We start from the raw sequence: 19,339 nt of genomic DNA, 5'->3' as shown, positions 1-19,339 counted from the left end.
ATAACTTGATTGCAGCATAGAGAAGAAGTTGATTTAGGAGGACGATGGCTAAAGCATCGGTGTGCGTGCTGATTGCTACTGTGCTTAGTGCTACAGGTTTGTTTCTCTTTATGTTTATGTTTAGGGTGTTTATTTATACAGTAAACATCCACTACATGTTTCAGTTCATATTTCGTTATTCTATGAAGAAGTCGATCTGGGGATAGAATGATAATTTTAATGTCTCTTATTTTTAAGTTTTCTATCAGATTACGGAAGTATTTCAAAACGATCTTTATGTACAACGCTATTGCTTGTTGAACAGATCACAGTTCGGTGTTTAGAAAACCTGAAAGAAATATTCGAAACCCTCGGTGCGACATACATAGCTGCATTAAGGCTAAACTATAAGTTTCATCCAACTGTTCAACCATTTCTACTGATTGAGGTTTTCAAAACTTCATGCAAGTACGACCAATTTTGATACCATCCAACCTTATTTAACGGGCGGATTGATGGGTGGCTCATTTGTCAAAGGCGCCGCAACTCGCCGTGCAGAGTTGCGTCCCTTGGACACACCAGATACATCTGATTGTGGGTTCGAATCTCGGTTCCCCCCGATAATGTTTCTAGGTTTGTCAGCACCATACCCGTGCTCGTGCGTTTCAACAAAGTGGTAAACGTCGAACTTTCCTCCCACATTATAACTGGAATACTCTTCGAAGCAGCGTTGAACCCAGCTTACTCACTAACTCATTATTTAACACAGAGACAGAGAGACGAAAGGCGTCATGTAACACAAGTCACAGGCTTGTTTCGGGACATTAAAGTCTAATATTTCTTAAAATTGTTTTTCAACAACCACATTCTCTCGATTCAGGTTTGGATCTGCCGAACCTTGCACTGAACAAGCCCACAGAACAAAGCTCAGTATATAAAACATGGACATCTGATCTGGCTGTTGATGGCAACAAAAACACTAGAAGTGGTGAAAAATGTGCCCATGTTGCGTTAGTACCGAAGCCGTCGCTAGACTGGTGGCAGGTAGACCTCCAGGAGACCTTCTCAGTCCTAACTGTCTCCGTCACCAACAGGGGGGACTGTTGCCGTAAGTAAAATAAACAATATCTATTATCGTACATCGCATGTATAGTGAGGCTGAAACACGAACTGAAACACACACGCGCACGGACGCACGGACGCACAGACACACACACACACACACACACACACACAGACACACACACACACACACACACACACAGACAGACAGACACACACACACACACACACACACACACACACACCATTCCGATCACATGTAACTTCCAGGCAATCCAAACTAAATTCAGTCATTACTTTATATACATATAACATAATATATTAGATTTGAAGGTGATATGAATAACAATACAGTTAATCTGAATTCGAAAGGTATTATTAGGTTTTATAAGTGGTAAATTCTGTTCATAAGCGTACATGTAGAATGCAACAACAGAGTATTGAGTATAATAAACTTCATATATAGCAACACTTGAAAGGGCTATATATTTAATAGAATCATTTAGAACGAGGAACACAGACTAAAAGCATAACTATTGTCATAATAATAATCCATTACATCTTTACTGATATTGGTGTAGAAAACTTATCAATACCAAATCTGTCTTTAACATTTCGTAATATGAATGAATGGACCGTTGTTCGGTGGAAAAAGCATCTGCCTGGAGAGCAGAAGGTCGGTGGGTCGAACCCGGGCCGCGTCTTAAAAGATGGTGCTTGGTTTCGGGATAACATCTCAGTGAGCTAGCACTATAAACTCGGCATTAGTCCGGACGAGTACAAGCGGTTCTGGCCCGTGATGATCCGGGGTAGAAGTGTAGGAGAAACCATGTCTCCGAGTGATTACGAGAGATTATAAACCCTCACATGAGGGACATTCCCGAATGTGAGGGTTTACAATCTCTAGTAATCTCGAGGAGACATGATTTGTCCAACTTATAAACCGACTCATCGCACAGACAACGTTTTTAATTAAATAACTGTAATAAAAACTCTCAAATGTATAACCTGTATCGGAGATGAAATATCGCCTGCAGTCGTGAACTCGGTTCAATGAAACCGGTGACCTCAGCACGTGGGTTTCGCAACGGCGCGAAAGCTGCACGTGCGTCTCGCAATGGCACGAAATCTGCACGTGCGTCTTAGGCTGAGACTATTACACGTTTTGCTTTGACTGACGCTCTTTCATTGTACAACCTGTTGCTGGCGTACGGATCTTGAAAAGGACATTCTAAAGAGCAGTGTGTTTATCAACACCTCTGTAGCCTTGTGGTACACTCACTGGGCTACAGATATGAAGGTTGCGAGTTCGATCCTCGGGAATATGAAGAAAACATTTGTTCTTTGATTTTACATTTCATTACATGTTACAATCTGAACGGAAGTTATAATGATAGTAAGCCCCCCTGCGAGGTGTTACCACAATTTCAAAAGCTCCATATCGAGTTACACAAACAGCCAGTAGGTATATAATAGGTCTTCAGCAACCAATGCTTGTCGTGAGAGGCGACTGACGGGATCGGGTTGATGCATGTCATCGATCCCAATTGCATGGATCGATGCTCATGATGTCAATCACTGGATTGTCTGGTCCATACTCGATTATTTACAGACCGACGTCAGCTAGGTGCAATATTGGTGAGTGCGGCGTTAAAGAACTACGGATATCCCCAGGAAGCAACTGGTACAATCAGTACAATCAGAAATGAGAAAGAAATATTACATGCTACTGTAGATGCATAATTTGTATGAAGTATGTTCGATACTGTATAAGGGTATTGTAAATTCTTCATTCCCATAATTAGTGTAGATTCAGTTCGGTATGACGAGGCGATAGAGTACTTAAGAGGAACAGCAACAAATGAATGATAATAATATGTCTAGAGAAAAGGAAAAGTGTATAATCGATAAATACATATGTCTCATAAGGAATATGGCCAAAAGCGGCTTAAAACAATACTCACTCACTCACTCCCATTTCTAGGTATAGGTTTCATATGATTTATTTAGTAAAACATTTCCATGCACTGAAGTGAAGCGTAATTTATATAACGATTCTAGTTGACAATACACATCTGTGGTTTGCTTGAGGAATTCCAGATGAATAAATTATATCGTCAACTTGAACACAAATGTGCAGTGGACAAACAATACAATGCTATATTGGCCGTAAAGGGAATATTTGTTGTGACAACTATATCTGTATCTACGTTCCAACCGGATACAAGTTTCTTGATATTGATTTGTAATTGTGAATAACCAAGAACACAACACCGGAAAATATCATAAAATAATTATTGCACATTATTCTACTGCTTTACTGTAAGATCATATAACACTACAGCATTAATTAATCACCTCCAGTCAAGTTAATGATACTTCGCATAAATGACACGATCGTTAAGTGTTTGCTTTTCTTACTCTGGATGTTATAGCTGACAGCTGATATAGCGTTTGGTTTCACAAAGTTCAGGGGACGAGGCTATGCTATGTTGGTTGTTTGCCTCTCTGGGTTACACGTGTAGCGTGTGGGCTCGTGCATACGTGAATCAGTGGAATAAAACTTTAGCATTTTATTATCATATCGGTAGACTCATATTAACCGAAGTATATCGATTTATCCTCACTTAAATATTCTGAACCAAATTAAAAACTTCACAATCCTAAAATCTTAACATTTTGACCAGTTATCATTGTGGGCCCTTATTGCGTATATAAACAGTAATGGCCACGTATTGTCTTCAGATAACACCCGTTTTTGTGCAGGTGAATCGATCAAAATCATGTGCACAGCACTATAGTGACAAAAGTGTTTTTTCACGTACAACTGGTCACGTGGCTATAATACCGCACGTGTTTTCAGCCATACTTGCTAGCAGTCATTAACAAAAAAAAGAAAAACACAAGAAAACAAAAGTCTTTACGGCCATTTGTCATGCCACGCCTTTCAAATGTGCAACGTGAACGTGCCATCGGCATGTTGCAGACGGGAACGTCCGTAGCTGAAGTCGCAAGGACGATGGGTTGTAGTCGACGGACTGTTTATGATTTGCAGACGCGTCTACAGCAAACGGGTAGCACCGCTGATCGCCCTCGGCCAGGTCGACCACGTGTGACATCACATGTAGAGGATCGTCAGATTGTCTTACGTCACCTCCGTAACCGATTTTTGACGGCTACATCAACCAGAAATGAACTGTTTAGGGGTAGACTGAGTGCGCAAACTGTTCGAAACCGTCTGAGAACTGCTCACCTTCAAGCACGACGGCCACACTGCGGGCCGATTCTGACTGAATTAGACAGACGTCAACGTCAATTGTGGGCACAGCGACACTTACGATGGACTCAGAGGATTTGGAATCAAGTCGTCTTCAGTGATGAATCCCGATTTAATCTTCGATTTGCTGATGGTAGGGCGAGGGTGTGGAGGCGCCGTCATGAACGTTACGCCCAGTGCCTTTTATGGCAGCACACGGACCCGGTTTGATCTTCCAACACGACAATGCCAGACCCCACACAGCAATTTTGACATGAATTTCCTTCAGAATGCGGGAGTCAACGTCATGGACTGGCCGTCGAGGTCTCCCGATCTCAATCCCATTGAACACGTCTGTGATGCTCTTGGCAGAAGTCTGCGCACTCTCCAGAACCAACTACAGAATTTGCAAGATCTTGGCACCATTTTGCAGCAACAATGGCGTCGTCTTCCCAATCATGTGTTCACAGGCATCACAAGGTCCATGCGGAGGCGTTGTGTGGTAGTTGTCAACGCACATGGTGGCCATACACGCTACTGAACTTGTGTGCCATCGTGCTTCGGACTTATGATTTAAACAGTTGATGTTATTACCGAATACCATAGGTGCTTGGAACAAATTATGTTTACCACCGTTAATTAAAATCCTTCTTTGGACATTAATGATTAAAAATTACCTTCTCTGATACATTTGTCCGTTGTGTATCATATATGGGATAACTTTTTAAATGGGAAGTTTTTAATTTGACTCAGTATATATAGCAGAAGTTATATTTACAAAGATGTTTCAGAACAGGGAGGGGAAAAGTCACATGCAAACTTTATACTCAAAAAAGCCTTCAGATAGACAGCGTGTGTATTTTTGTGCATAAAAAAACATATTTGACTGTTTGTAGCTTCATACACTGTAATTACAATACATGTTAGATAGCTTTGACTATTATATCTGACTCATTCGTAAGAGATGTATGACCATTACGGTAAATTAGCCCTAGTAAATACAGAAAAAGAGCCAACAATTGCTAACAATACTGAACCAATGGCCCATTAAGGAGTCAATTGGATTCTAGCCCATTCACTGGTGGTTAAGGAAGTCCGGGTTTGGCAAGAGACAACAAGATAACAAGTCTTCACGAAACCTATCTGTTCGATGAAGAAGAAACAGATCTTTGTTTACTGGATAAACAGATGACCCATGTTCAGTTATATAACTAATTAAAATAATGCAGCTACATGACTGCCCATGGCTTCGAGGTTTTTGTTTTGTGCTTAACAAATATATATATGAATATATATTTGTATGCTGCTTATTTTGGTGTGTTTTTAATAATGCGCTTGGACAAACTAGATGTCTAACGAGTGATACATGACTACACAGGTGCGTGAGGACCTACTCACGCTTGCTGATGGGATACAAATTAACCCTGATCATGATGATTTGTTTTGTTTATATAAACTGACCTCCAAAAGAAACTTTACCAGAGTTTGAAATCACTCTTGCTCAAAAACAACAAAACATGCATGAAGTAAAGTGTATTGAGAAGATCAATATATCAACATAATCAACATTGAAAATGACAATCATACCGCGACCGAGAATGACGTCAGAGCCCCCAAAGGTTGGGTGTGGTAAAAAACACGAGCTTTCAGAATCATGGACAATAGGCAGAGTACATAAACAATCGCTCACTTTCAATAACAAGTCATTAGTAGCGTGAGTGACCACCAAATGCCTCAATACACGCAAAAACTCTTCGACGCACAGAAAAAGTCAGTGGTCTGAGGAGGTCACGTGGGATTTGACGCCATTCGTCTTGGAGGGCCAAGATCAGTTCTTGCCAGTTGGCTGGAGAGTGTGGTCTCTGTCGAACGCGACGATCCATCAAGTCCCAGAGGTGTTCTGTGGGGGACATGTCGGGTGAGCGTGCAGGCCACGGCAGGACGTTGACATTGTTGGCTGCCAGGAAGTGACAATCCTGGCTGCATGGGATCTGGCGTTGTCATGCTGATAAATGACACCACGTGGCTACTGTTGGAGAAATGGTAGGACAACTGGACAAAGAATGTTATCCAAGTAACGCTGAGCTGTCAAGTTTCCGTCAACGATGACCAGCGGTGTCCTCTCCTGCCCACAGATCCCTCCACACACCATGACACTCCCTCCACCATATGGTACGACCTCCTGCACGCAACACGCCGCCGTTCGTTCACCCCTTCGGCGGTAAACACGTTGTCTTCCATCAGCCCTAAACATACAGAATCGACTTTAGTCAGTGAAGAAAACCCTCTGCCAGTCACGTCGTTGCCAACGTCGTACAGTGAGGGCCGATCTCAATCGCAGACGACGATGTTGCGCTGTCAATAGCTGTCCTCTGTATGGTCTAAAAGCCCTGATTCCATGAGCCCTGAGTCTCCTGGCCACTGTCTGTCGACTAACCCTATGACCTAAGGCATTTGTCGCCGATGACGTCACTGTCAGGAAGCGATTTCGGAGGTGCAAGGTACGCAAGTACCGGTCATCATGGGGCGTGGTCACCCTGGGTCTGCCTGTTCTTGGCCTGTCAGCGGTCCGCCCTGTCTGTCTGTAACGTTGCATCAAGTTGGTAACGGCAACACGGGAGCAACCGAAGGTTCGTGTAATATGGGCGTGGGTGGCTCCCATCTGTACCATACCCAAGGCTCGTTCACGTTGTTCGACTGTGAGTCGTGGCATTTCTTTTGTGTGTTTTTTATCACTGTGGATGTCTGACTTGCCGTTGCAAACGTTTTATACCCTTACCCGCACGTGCATTTGCAGTTTTTCACTTTTTCGCGTTTTATCTCGCAAACATGTAACAGACGATTAACATTTTCTGCTTACACTATTGTTGTATTTAGGTTATATGTTTTAGATAGACTTCATCGAAAAAAAATTGATACTTTGTCTGAAATTTATATTTTCAGTTTACCAGCATTGTATCCATTTCACACACACCAAGACCATACACTTACTTTAATATTAACAATAGTACATGATTGTTCCTGGGTTATTTTTGTACTTACACTTAATCAACAATATTTATGCTATTCACGTATATTACAGTATTTTAAACAATAGAGTTAACTTTCCTTTCTAGGACTATATTAGAGTGGCGATGTAGTTTCAGTTTTTCCCCAAGGGTGGACTAAAATCGACTTCGTTATTCCAAATGAAAGCATTCATATTGTACGAGCCATATTCGCTCTGCACAGTTGGTTTTTTTAGACATACCAGACATCAATAACCATTGGTCGAAACATGCCCCGGTTTTGCTTATTGGTTTGTCAGCACTATACCCACAGTTGTGAATGCCTCCCACACGAGACAATAACTGTGATACTGACTGAGAAACCGTTACCCCATTATGAACTTTTACATTCTGTGTCACCATACACACATTGTTTTGGTTGTTGTGTATCGTTGCAGTATAAAACGATATATCTGTGACTACAACAGGAGTAGGTAATAGGTTTGATGTCCGATGCAATTCCCTATTTGGACTTGTACCATTATATTCCCGTTTACACCTGTTTCTTTGTTTGTTTGTTTTTTGTTTGTTTGTTTGTTTAACGGCGCACCCAACAATATTCAACCTAGCCGACGACGGTCTGTAAATAATCGAGTCTGGACGAGACAATCCAGTGATTGACATCATGAGCATCGATCCACGCAATTGGGATACGATGACATGCATCAACCAAGTCAGCGAGCCTGACCACCCGATCCCGTTAGTTGCCTCTTACGACAAGCATAGTCACCTTTTACGGCAAGCATGGGTTGCTGAAGACCTATTCTACCCCGGATCTTTACGAGTCGATAAAAGGGTATCAGCATATGTGAAAATATAGTAATGTGAACCCAATATTTCAAATGTTGGAAACATACGATTATCTTGTTTTAGTACCGGAAATATGAGCATGTCAAAACTATTCAAACACGTGCCCGTGATATCTGGAATGATACATAACCTTCTAAGGCATGAAAACATTTGAAAATTAAAAATTTACCAATGTTTTCCCACCAAAGGAAATGTCCATATTTCAAACCCTAGTAAACTAAGAAATGAGTCGGAAATGTCAGAACTCATTACAATAAAAAGGAATGCATTGTAAATACTCTATGATCAAGTATTTACTGCAGTAGCAACTTTTGAATTCATACTTTGAAATGTATGTAAATTGGTCGCAGCATTTATGACAATGGTGCTTTTGCATACGACAATACACGATGATCATACATTTCTTAAGTATATATAGCTTCATATGAAATAAACGCCCAAAGACGTCCATTGAATGCATATCCTACTGTATTTGCGTTTGTTTCAGTGGTGTAAAATCCGGCTTTTGGTCCTGTTTTCTAGGCTAGTTTCTTTCATATAGTAAACCCCTCATTGCATTGAGTCTATATTGTGCACGATCTGAATTAAATACTATCGCGCGGACTCTTCGTGATAATGAGTAAGGGACATGTTTTTGTGTTTGAGGTATTTTTTAGAATCGGTTGATTTGTAAGATACATCTGTTCAATGTTACTGGATGATATTGTACCCATTACATCTAGTAACAAAATACTTTTATCTTTCATCGCTAAAGTAAACGTTGAACTAAGATGGAGTGTCTGTAAAATATCTATCAGAAATTGTCAATCTTGTTCACTCAGATTCCACAGATAAAAAAAACAATCATCTAAAAATCATTTTCCATTTGTTTTGAAATCCCTGTCGAAATTCAATGCGAATTGTTCACCAAATGTTGAGTACAATTTTTAACTCCAAATAGCCAAGTACAAGTGTTGCTTAAGTAATATATCAAAGTATTATTGTTAAGAATAAATCGATAATGGATTCCAAGGTAATGTCATGCTTGAACGATGTTTAATTATCCAGTATCCAATACCTTTTATGCAGAGATCATGAGGAATGTTTGAATATAAACTAACTGCATCAACACTGACTAACAGAGTTACATTTTCGACTGAGGCGGATAGCTGGTTCAGAAAGTCTTTGATATCTTTTATGTATCTTTTGACACGTTTGGTCACTGATTCTGTGTGAGGGACATTTGGGTGCAGCAATTATTGGTCGTAATCTTAAATCATATACAGGGGGTATCTTGCATAAACAGAATTCAATATTTGACATTACTCTTGAATTTGTGCACTTATGAACTGGGAGGCCATAAAAATTACTTTCTCTTGATTCCTAATTAACTAAATAATCCTCTTCGTTTTTAGTTAGGCATTAAGAATGTGAATATACTAATCTTTTATGATTAAGTAATTCAGATTTCTCCAAACTGTCTGAAAGTTTTCTGTAACGAGATTCATCTTTTAAGACATCTAATTAGAGCTCTTGGTAATAATTGTTGTCCATATTATAGCGCCTCCCTTATCAGCTTCTTTAATAACAATTTAATCATTTATTGAAAATATGTTCCGAGCCACTGGTTCATTTTTTTAAATGTTTGTTTGACATCTTTATGGGTTTACAGAAAGGGTAATCTTTGAGATGGTAAATAACTTTGTCCAACACTTTGTTATTACCAGGTTTGGGAGTTAAGGTGCTTTTGTGTTTAATAATGAAGTATGATTTTGGCATCTCAATTTTTCTCAGTCTATGGTCAGATATTGGCGCATACTCAGATTTATGGCAGATTATCATACAATATTAAAAATTATCACATAATGATAAAAATATCTATAGCGCTAAACGGCGCATATATTCGTGTATAGCGGCAGATCAATATTGTGATTTCTCTATTTTTACCATTTACCCTTCCGGAACAGCATCGTCGGTGCAGGGACTGCATATCGGTACTTTTCTTGAAAACGTATATGACATATTTCCATCCGCACCATCATATCGTTTCCCGGAGTTGATAAAATCCTGAATATTTTCACTTCTTCCTCACTGGATTTTTGAAAATCATGTAAAATGATTCGGCATTGGGGTGTTTTGATAATGGTTTCTTCCTCTGTCTGCATGAATCCGCCAAAAGAAAACCGTGCCTTATTTGTTATGAGAATATTACTTGGGGACATGGGTACATGGGGATGAGTAATCGTTGGAAAGACGTAAACAAAATTTGTGTCATGATATGCGTAAATACATTGACACAGTTTCCGTGTAGGGAGATATTAGCACTTTTGGACAGTGTGACTAATTTATGTGTCAGGCTATAGGAGTAAACATATTACCATTAGGGAGGTTAAATATAACAAACGCACTCACAACGTTGTGGGTTTCAGTTTTAGCAATATCTGCATGTCTCCACAGATCTACTTCATTTTAAAGTAATACAACAGCAATGTAGCTATTAATTATTATGAATCATGTATACCATTATGATTGCGTCAACTTAATACCCCATATTCATTAAAGACAATAACAAATGTTTCAGGAAGACATATTACTAGTTTTGTTTTCGTATGTTTGTTTTCTACTTTTATATTACATAAATATTTAAACTGAATTGTGCCGTATTCCTATTCCGGATCTTGAAGGTACCACATTCAAATTACAATTTGTATTTTATTATATACTTCAGTGTGAAAGACTGAGTCGTCCAAAGTTGAGAAAAGTGATATTTTCATAACACTTAATGTTTCACTGCAGTGAACATAACACTTTGACGGAGCTATTGTCACACAAGAGTTACCTCCCCTCAAATTGTCTCCCTTTATCGTAAGTGTCTGGCCCGTACACAAAGTGTTGGCTACCTTTTTACGTTAGTTCCACATTGATAAGGCAAAATAATGACAGATAGTAATTTATGGAGTTAATGTCGCTTCATGCCATTTGTTATTCTCTTGAAAATGTTTCGTTATAAACTGTAATTTTCTCAATTAACTCGTCAATCGAGGCTGTTCGTTTTGCTAAGCGCCATTTTTGTTACTTGACCAGCGTGTTTTCTTTCGCTTCCAACAGCTGTCTCGTACTTTTCAAGAATATTTTTTGTTAAAGTTGATTTTGTATATAATCATATCTATTTGTATGATACAGAATTTTCGTGACCCTAAAATATATTTTGTTACTTTTGTTTATATTGTTTAAGATTTTGCAACCACGAAACTATTTCTTTAGTCGCAAATACCAGAGGTGGTGAACCGTCCCTATGTGATAGGTAGGGAGAATATACGATTCAAGGTTTTCCATTTGTAATGAAATAATTCAATTTTCCGCTAGACAACTACACAAAAGGTATATAATAAATAGGATATTCCATGTCTTTTTAAACATCATGTTTCTCTCATCTCGTGACGGGGGAAACAGAGAATATTTCATGTGTCGAGTGAAATACTATGAGAAAAAACATATTACCACATTTGCTTTTCACCCAGACACCAGATTTGGAGTTAATGGTCCATCCTCATATGTACATTTTAAATCGTGTGTCTTGCCATGTTTTCCCAGTCCGTGGGTGTCTTTTTAATGCACTACATGCACCTCACGTTGAACAGAAGTGTGTATCTGATACTTCAGACTATATTATTACCATATGCTTTCTTCCATCCAGACGAAAGATTAACCAACTTCACTGTGGAGGTCCATACTTCTGACCCGATGACCAGCAACAACACCGGCCTACAAGTCTGCTATTTGCATGAAGGCACGGTGGGCAGAGGTCTGACGGTAGACTTGACCTGCGCCGTCAACACCATTGGACGTTACGTCAGAATAGTCAAGTACAACTCCGGTCTTCAGCCTTTAACCTTGTGTGAAGTGGCGGTAAGGGGAGCCCAAGTGCGCAACACAGGCGGAGGTAAGGGAGTTCAGGTGACCTAACACAGTTGAGGGAGAGGGATTGCTAACATTACAGCACCCCTGTCAAATTCTCTAGTCACTTTACTCCTCGAACACACATTCAGCTATCTGTCTGTAACATTTTTTTCATTTTTTTTACCATCATTTTTTTATTATTCCATTTTATGTATATTCTTACAAGTGTAGGTATCAACATGTATATATATGACAGTATTAACACAAGTTATAGTTTTCATAGGTGAGGAGAGGCAGGTTGTGTAGGATATGTCGTTTTCTCAAACTGAGAGGGAGATTATAAATATTTGTTTACAAGAAATAGATGATAACTAATTAACAGGTAGTATGTTTCAACTGCTTCGTTAGATTATGAGATGTAAGTTTTGCCATTTCTGAGCATATTGGTTGAATTGATTATTTGTTTTAGCGATAAAACTTTCCAAACAAATTGTGTCTTTAAGCAGTGTAAGAAATTGCTCGAAAGATAAATCTTGTTGTTTTATGTTTGATATGTAGATGAATCTTTTTGCTAGTATAATAATATGATTTGTTATATGGTTTTGAGTGGAAATACCAAAAAAGAGAATAAGTTTCGGAAGGATAAAATTTGTTTGCAGGTTGTTATTTAGGAAGTTTTCAACTTTAAGCCAGAATTGTTGAACAGATTGGCAATCGAAATATACATGAGACATATCTTCAGAAGCAGTTTTAGAGAAAGTACAAATATCTTCATCGACAAGTTTCATCTTGAGTAATTCTTCTTAGTGTAAATTATTCTGTTTATAAATCGATATTGAAAATCTAAAAGTTTACAATCGCGCGTGCAGTTTCTATAACATAGAAGTATATCTTGCCAATCCAAATTAGGGAAAAAACGTATTCCAGTGGTCTAATGATTTCGGTACTGTATCATTCCTAATTAGTTCATCATAAAAAGTCCTTGATTTTTTTAACGTTATTAAAAAAGTGTTTACATATATTTTTCAGCTGAACTACATTAACATCCAGGGTTTTGTCTCTGATTTGAAATCTCCAACTCTTTGGAATATTGTTCAGTAATTTTTGAAAGTCTAGAAAAGTTCCCTGGATCTTATATTTTTGTTTGAAATTTTCAAAACTAAGAAAACCGTTGTTGTCGCAAAGGTCTCTAACACTCTGGACACCTTGATTAAACCAGTTTTTTATAATATAAGATGATTTAAATAAATGATTCAGCCAGAGTGGTTGATTCAGAATGTGGTCTAAATCATATTCATAAAAACTCATTTTTTGGTAAAATATCTTCCAAGCAGACAATACATCTCTCCAATAAGGGTTGTCATGTTTAGATAAACATTCTACAGCATTAGAACCAAGTTTGAAAAGATGTTTTAGAGGAAAGATTGTTGTAGAATCTTCATGCTTTTTTATATACTTTTGTAATGAAGATAGTTTGAGAGCATTAATAACACATTCAATATCTATCATCCTTAGACCTCCATCTTCATAATTTCTTCTAATAGTTGATCTCTTAATTTTGTCGTTTTTGTTATTCCAAAGGAATCTAAAAATTAATGTGTTTAGGTCGGTAATAAAAGCTTTAGGTGGATTGGGTAGAGCCGAGAAGATGTGTACCAGAGTTGATATAGCAAGAGTTTTGATAACCGTCATTTTTCCAATAAGAGTTAAGGTTCTTCTACGCCAATTAGCTAGTAGTCTATTAATATGTCTTAGTCTTTTTCTAGTATTGATTACCCAAAGGTCGTTCAATGATGCATTTAAAGTTATCCCTAAAATTTCAAAATCTCCCTTATGCCAATCAAGTTTAAAGTCTTGTGCTGAAACTAGATTACTTTCAGACAATGATCCTATCCAAATTGCTTTTGCTTTTTCTACATTTATTTTAAGTCCTGACATTTGATAGAATTTGTTGAGGGTATCCATTGAAGTATTAAGGCTTTTTTCAGATGCATCTAGAAATAATTGAGCATCGTCCGCATACTGACCTAGTTTACTTTCCTTATCAATAAGTGTTATACCTTTTATATCTGGGTTTGTTCTTATCATAATACCTAGAATTTCTACAGCGATAATAAATAAATAGGGTGAAATTGGATCTCCTTGTCTACATCCCCTCTCAAGCCTAAAAAAATGATGATAGATGTCCATTTTGAATAACAGATGCAGTGGTATTAGAAGTCAAAATACCTACCCATTTAATGATATTCGGTCCAAAACCAAATTTTGTCATTACTTGTATTATAAAAGGTTTAGAAATTGTATCAAAAGCCTTTTCAAAATCTATTAATAGGAGTAGGCCAGGTTTGTTAAGTCTTTTAGTTTCAAAGATAATATCATAGAGCTTCCTAGTGTTTTCGCTTATACATCTACCTGGAATAAAAAAATTTTTGTTATGGTGTATGATTGTATTTAAGGTTTTTTAATTCTATTAGCAATACATGAGCTTATAATTTTATATAAAGCATTTAGTAATGAGATTGGGCGCCAGTTTTTTAACAATTTTCTGTCTTTGTTTTGTTTTGGAAGACAGGTGATAACTCCCCTGTTCAATGTACATGACAATGAGTTGTCATCAAAGGTTTCCTGTATGAATCTAAATATCCATTCTCCTAAATCATTCCAGAAAAAATTGAAAAACTCAATAGGGTAACCGTCTATTCCTGGACTTTTATTATTTTTCATAGATAAGATAAGATAAGTTTTTTTAATTTCCTCTTTTGAGAGATCTTTTTCTAGGTCATGATATTCTTTTGCATTCATTTTTGGTGTGTTGATTTCTTCTAACAGGTTGTTTTTAACATTATTATTTTTGTAGGTCTGTTTATATAGTTTAGAATAAAAATCCTTTAATTCATCTAAGATTGTTTTACCATCTGTAATAATTTCACCCTTTTCTGTTTTAATGCTATTAATTAGTTTAGTGGTATGATGTCTATTTTCAAGGTGGCAGAAATAACTTGTAGGTTTCTCTTCTTCTTCATACCAGGTTATTCTTTTCCTAATTAGGGATACTTTTACCTCCTCTTCATGGTATTTTTCTAACTGCTTTTTCATTGTTGATAAATCGGAAAATATTTTTTCATCTACATTTTGGAAATCATTTCTTATTTTATCTTCCAGAACCCTAATATATTATCTGTCTGTAACTTGGCGTTATGTCATCCCAGAGATGATGTTCTTCAGGAACCTGTTGATACCGCACATTACACAAAGCAATGTCTATGGTGCCAAGAACTCTCTGAATTACCTTCGTAGAACATAGCGTTGATAGGGATCTGTTAACTTTAAGATATATCGTCTGAAAGAAAGTAATTTGAGTAAATGAGGTACAGTAAACTGCGTTTATAACTAACATGCTTGTAACGAACTGACGTATATATCGAACTTATTTTAGTTCCGGCCATTGGAGTGAGAGTGAGTAAGGTTTTACGCCACTTTTAGCAATATTCCAGCAATATCACGGCGGAGAACACCAGAAATGGGCTTCACATATTGTACCCATGTCGGGAATCGAACCCGGGTCTTCGGCGTGACGAGCGAACGCTTAAACCACCAGGCTACCCGACCGTCCCTCCGGCCATTGGCTGTACATATGCTGTATATATGCTTATAACGAACTACGGTATTACGAACTAAAATTAGTGGTCCCTTTGAGTTCGTCATAACCGTAGTTTACTGTATCTGAATCGTGACTGTTGTTATTTAGCACGCTCGTGAAACTAGAGACGCCTATGTCACTTGAGTGTCACACTGACACATACAATGGGAGTGAAACATGTTTTATAAAAAAAAAAATTAAAAATTCATCATCATTTATTGTATTCAGACCCTAGGTCCATATACATACAATAATATTATATATATACAATTTTGTACATGTACAAGTATAAACATGCAGACTTATATGCACAGAGATGTGCACGTGTACAATTTTGTGAAAAATAAATCGCATCACAACACAACAGGAAGAGATTAAAGCATTTGATTAATAAAGGCAAATAACCTCAAGAATAATTAAACATCATTTGTACAAAGACGGTTGCGAAGTCGTAAACAATAATTAGTGTATAGGACAGTATTCTTTTGTTGCTCGTTAGATATTTCATCAAAACGGAGGAGCTTGATTAGTGTATTGATGTTTTGGGGTAAACCTTGGAAATATTTTGTTCTGAGCGATTCATAACATGGACAGATAAGCATAAAATGGTATTCGTTTTCAATAAATGTGGGGCAAAAGGACAAAAACGCATATTTAACCTATTTAATCTAAAACCTGTAAAACACACTCTTAGTTTTCTGTCTGTTATTTCTGTTAAGTACAATTCTGGAGATAAGCAGAATTTATTCTTATATCGGTCGTATCTTGAACTATTTTCCAATGTAGCTCTCCATTCTTGGATAAACATATCAGATGCAATTTGTTTAAATACACTAAGAAATGCTGTCTTATCTCCAACACCTTGGTAAATCCAAACATATTCAAATCCATGAAGAAATAAAAGTTGTCTGATTTTAGTGACCCATGTTATAAAATAATATATATTTTAAACTGCACTCATACATCTTATAGTATACATCCCTTAATATGTTTCAGTATCATATGCCGTGTTCAGTCGTCACAGCACAGGAGCCAGGGAGTCTCACAACATCATCGCCAGCCATGAAAACATCCGGAAGCCCGACTGTGCCAAGATGTGTCTCCGTAAGGCGACTTGCAACGCCTTCAACACCAGGTCTCCCTCAATGGGCGTGGTCAGTTGCGAGCTGCTGGCCGTGGCCCTTGACCCCGTCACTAATCCACCATGGGATGTATATGAGATCATCATGAAAAAATAATGTGATAGAAAAAGTTATAGTCCTCGCACGATTATATTTAGCAGTGTGTGCATCTCCAACTAGATAAATAGCGCTTTTTAAATACATCATGTAAACGTTTATCTTTCAGTCGGTTCTGGTAATGAGCGTACGCTTACTTACTTACTTTAACGTGCGCTTTCCGACATTATGCGTATTTCGTACACGGCTGAACGTACGTTGCACACCCTGCTAAATATAGCCGCTCGCAGTCACCTGACTGTTGACCTTTGCCCGGATTGTAGTCACGTGATGAGAACTCAATGAGAACAAAAAGGATATTTCTAGAAAAATCGCACAATGCTTTTTTTGTCATTACTGAAGGTAATATTTCTTGTCGCTTGAACGGCGTTTTTTCGCTTTAAATGTATTAACCCACATGCAGCTATCGTCTTTCATTAATAATAACGATATTCTATGTCAAGAGGCGAGGACTAAAGGTTCAACAGTTTGCCTTCAACTTAAGGTCTCCGTATATGGGCGTGGTCAGAAGCGAGTTGCTAGCCATGGCCCCTCGTTCCGCCGCCAATGCAACATGGGATGTGTATACGATGAATGGCGTTGAGAGTACAGCAGAGTGTGTGAGTGAGTTGGGGTTTACCCCGCTGTTACCAGTTTACCAGCTTTATCTAAGCAGTAGATACCACAAATGGTCTCCACTGCTCTCATGCTACGAATCAACCCCGGCCTTCTGCGTGACGAGCGAGCACTTTGATAATTAGGCTAGGCCTGGGAATCATTAGGCATACGCCTGGAAAGTTACTGACTGCGGCGGTGAACAACATTCACTTTGGTAAATTTTAAAATTCTGAAAAAAGGGCAGTTTCTAAAGTAATAAATATCATTATTATATAATGGGGGCGGTCGGGTAGCCTAGTGGTTAAAGCGTTCGCTCGTCACGCTGAAGACCTGGGTTCGATTCCCAACATAGGCACAATGTGTGAAGCCCATTTCTGGTGTCCCCCGCCGTGATATTGCTGGAATATTGCTAAAAGCGGCGTAAAACCATACTCACTCACTCACTATCATATAATAATATCACATTATAATTAAAATGGCGTATTTTTTAGCTTTCATAGACTTTTAAACGGAGAAAAATTTCACTTCTTTTTAAATAAGTGATATCATGGTATTAAATGTTCTAAAACAAATGTATGGAACCGTCAAGGATGTGTTTAGACTCAGTGTAACAGCACCCTATTTTGCAACTTCTTTCAGAGTACGCTGAGGGTGTATTTTGAGCCCTCTTCTGTTTTCTTTCTTTACACTGAACTTGTAAATCGTGGGTATGCTGCATGTTGTTTGTTTGTTTGTTGTTTAACGCCAAACTACGTCAGTATTCCAGCTATATGACGGCGGTCTGTACCCTGACAATCCAATGATTGATATCATAAGCATTAGTCCACGCAATTGGGATACGATTACATGCATCAACCAAATCAGCGAGCCTGACCACCAGATCCCGTCAGTCGCCTCTTACGACAAGCATGGGTTAACCCGAATTTTGATGGGTTATATTCTACATTTAGTCATGACATTTTGTTACTGGGGCAATTGAAGGTATATTTATGATGATGACGATGTAACATTTTCTTATTCTATTTTTTTTTTATCTTCAGAGACAACTTGATTGTATTTCACCTTATTGTGATCATTGGGATTAGAGCTACATTTCGAGAAAACAATGTATTTAAGGAATGGTGGCATCATGTCACGTAATGACTAAAATTGTTGTCCCCGGTTTGTTTTGGGACAGCTCGCCCAAACACACCTGTCGCTCAACGTTTTGCACCTTCTTTTGAGAATCTCGGGATTTTCTTGTTCAGTGTATGCAAACAGACTACGTCCAACAACTTCACATCAGGAGTCGACATATTCTCCGGTCGGGGACCTTGAAATATGAACGTTATGAAAAAAGATCATGTTTGAAAAATAACTGCCAGAGACACCAAGACCTAACGCCCCAACATCCCCGAGCCATCACAGTTGTCCAGGGGGTAGTATGTTGCAGGCAGTAAACTCTACACTGAGAGGATTTTGATATTTTGGACCCCTCCCTTTTAAGAATTCTGTGAGGTAAGCTCCTTTCACGTGTCGTTACCTGAATAACATTTGAGTTTTTGCTACTGGTGACACCAGATACTTGTAGTTGCTTGCGCAACGCCAGCAACACCATTTTCGTCTTACTAGCGTTGGCCATACTTGTTTTTCGTTTATATGTTGTTGTATGTGTAATCTCTATAGACATGTTCCATTTACTTAAACCTATGTATGTTATTAATATCTGCAATACTGTATTATTCCATCTGTGTACAACTTATCATTATCTATATAGGTATCACATATATACTCTGCTCCTGGAATAAACTCTATAACGCACAAGTTGCTTTTTGTCTTTTGTATCTACATT

At 38.1% G+C, this 19,339-nt stretch overlaps 1 protein-coding gene across 1 annotated transcript; it reads left to right on the top strand.

Annotated features, from left to right (window-relative positions):
* LOC124143005 (fucolectin-3-like) lies at positions 1-18,286 on the top strand. Its single transcript, XM_046511822.2, has 4 exons — positions 1-96; positions 860-1,087; positions 11,831-12,076; positions 16,670-18,286. Exons 1-4 carry the CDS (start codon positions 45-47, stop codon positions 16,909-16,911), a joined length of 768 nt encoding a protein of 255 aa, XP_046367778.2. The 5' UTR covers positions 1-44; the 3' UTR covers positions 16,912-18,286.
* The last annotated feature ends 1,053 nt before the right edge of the window (positions 18,287-19,339 follow it).

The sequence above is a fragment of the Haliotis rufescens genome, unplaced genomic scaffold (assembly GCF_023055435.1).
Source record: "Haliotis rufescens isolate VD_foot unplaced genomic scaffold, xgHalRufe1.0.p SCAF_17, whole genome shotgun sequence".
Lineage (NCBI taxonomy): Eukaryota > Metazoa > Mollusca > Gastropoda > Lepetellida > Haliotidae > Haliotis > Haliotis rufescens.
Note: the sequence above shows the minus strand (reverse complement) of the source record. Positions and strands in the feature narration are given on the sequence as shown.